Source organism: Tupaia chinensis, unplaced genomic scaffold (assembly GCF_000334495.1).
Source record: "Tupaia chinensis unplaced genomic scaffold, TupChi_1.0 Scaffold147086_2, whole genome shotgun sequence".
NCBI classification, from domain to species: domain Eukaryota; kingdom Metazoa; phylum Chordata; class Mammalia; order Scandentia; family Tupaiidae; genus Tupaia; species Tupaia belangeri.
This window is the reverse complement of record NW_006206937.1, coordinates 50,844-57,154: the sequence shown is the minus strand read 5'-3', so window position 1 is coordinate 57,154 and position 6,311 is coordinate 50,844. Positions and strand designations below refer to the sequence as shown.

General features: G+C 36.3%; 1 protein-coding gene across 1 annotated transcript; it reads left to right on the top strand.

Annotated features, from left to right (window-relative positions):
• Window positions 1–3,946: 3,946 nt before the first annotated feature.
• LOC106734002 (putative olfactory receptor 7A2) lies at window positions 3,947–4,909 on the top strand. The gene has a single exon (XM_014584551.1). The coding sequence runs from the start codon at window positions 3,947–3,949 to the stop codon at window positions 4,907–4,909; it is 963 nt and encodes a 320-aa protein (XP_014440037.1).
• Window positions 4,910–6,311: the final 1,402 nt, after the last annotated feature.

Here is a 6,311-nt window from a genome sequence, read left to right as displayed (position 1 = left end):
AAAAAAAAAACAGAAATTGGGTATATATTAAATGAGGACATATGAAATCTGTCTTTCGTGGTCTGGTTTGCTTCACTTCATATCAAGCAAAAGATATTCATCCACTTTGTATCAAATATCAGGGTCTAATTTTTTTTATGGCTAAGTAATATTCCATAGAATACATATGCCACATTTTTTACAATACATTCATCTATTTTTGGACATTTGCATTGATTCCATTTCTTAGCAATTGTAAATAATACTGCAATAAACATGGATATGCAAGTGTTTTTCAGACTGAGGGTTTTATTATTCTTTGGGTAAATATCTAAGGGTGGAATTATTGGGTCATATGATAGTTCTGTTTGTAATTTTCTGAGGAATCTCCATATCATTTTCCACAGTGGTTCTGCTAATTTGCATTTACACCCACAGTGTAAGAGAGTTTCTTTTTCACCACAGTCTCGCCAGTATTTATCATTCTTTATATTTTTAATTTTATCTATTCTGATTGGAGTTAAGTGGTATCTCATTGTGGTGTTGATTTGCATTTCCCTTATGATAAAAGATGTCGAGCATGGTTTCATATGCTTTTTGGTTGTTCATATGTCTTCCTTGGAGGGTTGTCTGTTCAACTTATTTTCCCATCTTTTAATTGGATTGATTATTTTTTTGTGAGTAAACTGCTTGAGGTCCATGTATTTTCTGATTATCAATCCCTTATCTGAGGTGTAGTTTGCAAATATATTCTCCCACTCTGAAGGTTGCCTTTTCACTCTAACAATTGTTTGTTTTGCTATGCAGACATTTTTGCTTTTTAAACTTAAGAATATCCTTTGAATTTTTTGTAGAATAAATTTTCTTTTGTAACATTCATCATCTTATGTCACATTTTCTTTTATTATTCCTTATTCCACATGTGTTTTATGATTAAATCCTTTATTTTAACTTAATGATTATTTGATGCCATATTATAAACACATTCTTTTGTGATCACCTAAAATCATGTGCATCTTTTTCATAAGCATATTTGAGTCATTGGTTTTTACAAAAATTTAACAATAGATACCATTGATACTTTTTTCCCACTGCTTCTTTAAATATATACATCCCTCATTGTCAAACAGATCAAAACAATGAGATACCACCTAATCCCAGTCAGAATGACTAAGATTTAAAAAAAAAAATGGTAAAGGTTGGCAGGGGTGTGATCAAAGAGGAACTCTCTTACACTGCTACTGGGAATGTAAATTGGTCCAGCCACTGTGGAGAACAATTTGGAGATTCCTCAAAAATCTACAAATAGAACTACCATATGATCCAGCATTCCCACTCCTTGGTATCTACCCAACAGACAGAAGAATTCTTAATCGAAAATGTGCTTGCACATTGATGTTTATTACAACACTATTCACAATTGCTAAAACATGGAATTAATCCAAATGCCCATGAACAGATGAATGAATTGAAAAACCGTGGCATACATACTCTATGGAATACTATTCAGTCATTAAAAAAACCTGGCTTTTGACAGGAAGTGAATGAATATGGAAGATTTACTGCTGAGTGAAGCAAGCCAGGCTATGAAGGCGAGACATTGTATGTCCCCACTTAATATATACTGAGTGTCTGAACTATATGACTGAAACTGATTGATTAAAAGATATATAAACACAGTAAATGGGTGTAAATACCAGATATAGTGTGTGTGGAAGAGTAGGTAGGGTCTGAGGAAGAACATTTAGAAGAAAAATATGGAGGCAAAGCATTAATGGGAAAAAGAAATGTGGTATTATCTGTTGAAGATATTTTATAGTTTTATCAACTGAACTAGGGAGAAATGTTCACCTATTGAAATATTCACTTTGTAAGCTAAATAATGTGATTTAATGTATAGAAGAAAATAAAATAAAAAGTAAATAAAAATAGATGAGAAAAAAATTATACATATATATTTTAATATTTTATATCCAGATCTTTTCAATTTAACCTGAAATTAGAGACCTTGGTTGATATAGTTCAATAAAAATTTTAAAGTGTCTCTTTAATAATTTATTTTGTTTTTTAATCCATCTTATTGAATACAGTTGTTTTGAAAATGTTCTATTCACTTTTTTATATATTCCCTATAGTTCTCTCTTTTTAAATGTTTTTTTTTTTTTGGAGAGGTTTTTCGCTATAGGGCCTGTGCACTCGCCAGACAGACAGAGAGAGATAGAGAGACAGAAAGCAAGAAATCACCCCCCAGTGGGATGGTCACGCTGCAATCCCTTCTCCTCCATTCTCCTTTCAGGATCTTGGACACGCACGCACACACACCCGGCATGAGTTTTAAGCCACCGGGTCCGGGACGTGAACCGCGGTCGACTACGTGGGAGTCCAACGACATAGCCATTACGCTAACTGCTGGTTCCCACCCTTTTTAAATGTTTCTATAAATACACAGCACAACGTGGTCACATCACAATGTGGTCCCAAGTTCTAATGTTCATTGAAAGTTTGCCAACTGGAACCTTGCTGCTGTGTCTCCACTCTTACAGGGCTACATTCATAGGAAACTAGGACAGCATGTGACTGAAGAACACTCAATGTCTTCAAATTTCAGTATCCGCAGGTCCCCTCATTCCTCAACATTTCCTGACATCATGTCATTATTCTCCATTTTGTTTGTTTTTCTGCAAGATCTCCACTTCTCTAGATATCCTTGCAGCTCCTGCCCTCTCTTCCTTGAAATCTCTACTCAAATGTCATCTTATCTGCCAGTTAATGGTACATTTGTCCAAATTCTTATTTCTACATAATTTAATTATCTTCAAATCATTTGTTACTGAGTGATATGTCACATGATTATTTCTTTATTAGCTCATAGTATCCATCAATAATTCTTCAGTTTTTTAGCTTCTCAGAAACCTGAGTATTCATTACTCATATTGTACATGGAATTTGGTGGACTTTTCATTTATATTATGCAAATGAATTAAAAATTTAGGGAAATTGAGGGAAAGATAGTGAGTGGGAAAGAAATTACCAATTAGACATAACCTGGGAGGGTAGTGTGTGCTAAATGGCAGAAGAATTATATACAAAATAAAAAGAATGTGACAACCGGATATCACATGGCTGACCATGTTTCAAATCCTGGCCCTGGCTGCTGGAAAAAAAACTCTGTGCATAATAAAAATCATGGATGAATGCCAAGACAGAGGAGAAAGAAATGTGGCATGATCATATCCCATTGGGATGTGCTTTTCCTGCCTACTTGTTTTTCTGTCTCATTAGTGAATACATGCACTCTCTGGCAATGAAATGTAAATAATATAATGAATGAACTCATTTATAATATTTATCTTATATCCTCATGCACAATATCTATTCTTCCTTTTTAAAACCAAGAAAACAACAAATAAATTTTAATGAGCATATATATATAGATAGATAAATAGATAGATATCATTTTATTCACTGAAAACAGTAATCATAGCATTTCAACTATGGAAGTTTATTATTATTATTATTATTATTTTGGAGAGGTTTTTGTTATAGGGCTCGTGCACTCACCAGATAGATAGAGAGATGGAAAGCGAGAAATCACCCCCCAAGGGGGATGGCCATGCTGCAATCCCTTCTCCTCCATTCTCCTCTCAGGATCTTGGGCACGCATGCACACGCACCTGGCATGAGTTTTAAGCCACCGGGTCCAGGACGCGAACCGCAGTCAACTACGTGGGAGTCCAGAGACATAGCCATTACACTAACTGCTGGTCCCAGAAGTTATTTTTAAAAATTGTCATCTAATTATTTATTTCAGCATGAATGTATTGTATATTAGTACAAAATTATTAACATATACATTATTATTGCCAGGAAAAGTGAGTACTTTTTGTGAACTATGTGAGTTAACTGAACTATTTTGAATGAAAAATTAGTTGCTTTATTTTTTTTTCCTGCTAGTCACTTCCATCACATGGAACCAAAGAATGATACAAGAATTTCAGATTTTCTTCTTCTGGGACTTTCAGATGAAACGAAATTACAACCCCTCATATTTGGGATTTTCCTCTCCATGTATTTGCTCACCATGATTGGAAATCTGCTCATAATCCTGGCCATCATCTCAGATTCTCACCTGCACACCCCCATGTACTTCTTTCTCTCCAACCTGTCCTTCATAGACATCTGTTTCACCTCCACCACCGTCCCAAAGATGCTGGTGAACATCCAGACACAGAGCAAGGTCATTACCTATGCAGGTTGCATCACCCAGATGTATTTTTTCATGCTCTTCATAATATTAGATGACTTTCTCCTAGCAGTGATGGCCTATGACCGGTATGTGGCCATTGGTCACCCCCTGCACTACATGGTCATTATGAACCCCCAGCTCTGTGTGTTACTAGTTCTTTTGTCCTGGGTCATAAGTTTCCTTACTTCATTATTGCATACTTTAATGACATTACGGCTCTCCTTCTGTGCACCAGTGGAAATCCCCCACTTTTTCTGTGAACTTAATCAGGTGGTCCACCTTGCCTGCTCTGACACCTTTCTGAATGACATGGCGATCTATTTTGGATCTGTGCTGCTGGTTGGTGGTCCCTTCTCTGGGATCCTTTACTCTTACTGTAAGATAGTTTCCTCTATTCATGCAATCTCATCAACTCAGGGGAAGTATAAAGCATTTTCCACCTGTGCCTCTCACCTCTCAGTTGTCTCCTTATTTTATAGTACAATTATACTTGTGTACCTTAGTTCTTCTGTTACTCAAAATTTTGACTCAAGTGCGGCAGCCTCAGTGATGTACACCTTGGTCACACCCATGCTGAATCCCTTCATCTATAGTTTGAGGAACAAAGACGTAAAGACAGCTCTGAAAAGTTTCCTGTGGAGGAAAGGTGGAGGAAAACGATCAATAGATAAACTGTCCTCATAATGAAGAAACATGATTATGGGACCAGCAATTAGGGTAATGGCTATGTCGCTGGACTCCTATGTAGTTGGTCATGGTTCAAGTCCCAGACCCGATGGCTTAAACTTATGCCAGGCGAGTGTGCGTGCATTCCCAAAATCCCAAGAAGAGAATGGAGGAGAAGGGATTGTGGTGTGGCCATCCCCCCTGGGGGGGGATTTCTCTCACTTTCTGTCTCTCTGTCTTCCTGGTGAGCACACATGCCCTATAGAAAAAAAAAGAAAAGAAAAGAAGAAAGAAGAAAGAAAGAAAGAAAGAAAGAAAGAAAGAAAGAAAGAAAGAAAGAAAGAAAGAAAAAGAAAGAAAGAAAGAAAGAAAGAAAGAAAGAAAGAAAGAAAGAAAGAAAGAAAGAAAGAAAGAAAGAAAGAAAGTTGTTAGCAGGATTCAAGACATCAGGTAATAAGGTAATAATGGTGAAAATTGTCCAGATTCTAGAAGTAGATATTTTTTCTATTTGATTATATCCTGGATTACCCATGACTTTGTTTTCAACTTATCTATACAATATAAATACCTCACTTTTGCACTCTGATATCTAGACAGATTTTTCTCTGTTCATTTTTGTATTTTCACAAGGTTATCTCAACCACAGATCAGAAATATTTGGAAATCCCTGTTAATTTCATGGAGCACCATAAATATATTAAAAAATATTTTTCTGCAAAGACATATGCTTAATAAGTTTTTCTTTCTTCTATTAAAATATAATATGCTCTGGACCAGCAGTTAGCATAGTGGATATGTCGCTGGACTCACATATAGTTGACCACGGTTAGAGTCTCAGACCCAGTAGCTTGAAAACTCATGCTGGGCACATGTGCGTACATGCCCAAGATCTTGAGAAGAGAATGGAGGAGAAGGGATTGCAGTGTGACCATCCTCCCTGGGGGGTTATTTCTCACTTTCTGTCTCTCTGTCTCTGTCTTTCTGGCAAGAGCACAAACTCTGTAGCAAAAACCTCTCCAATCAATCAATCAATCAATCAATCAATCAATAAAATGCTGTACATTATTTACAGGAACAAAATAACTACACATGGTTGCTAAGGTCAATAATATAATTCAGGGGTCAGCTGGTGGCATAGTAGTTAGGGTGCTTATTTCCACATGACAAATCATGGTTCAAGTCCTGTAACTGGCAGCTTGAAAATCTTGCTGGGCATGCTTGTATGTGCGCCCAGAATCCTAAAAGGACAATGGAGGAGAAGGGATTGCATCATGGCCATCCCACATCTATAGTGATTTATTGCTTTCCTTCTCATTGTATCTTTCTCTCTTTCTCTCTGGTGAATATACATACCCTACAGCAGAAACCTTCAGCAGCAAAAATATTCAATAGAAAAAATTCTGATACCATATTTTGAAAG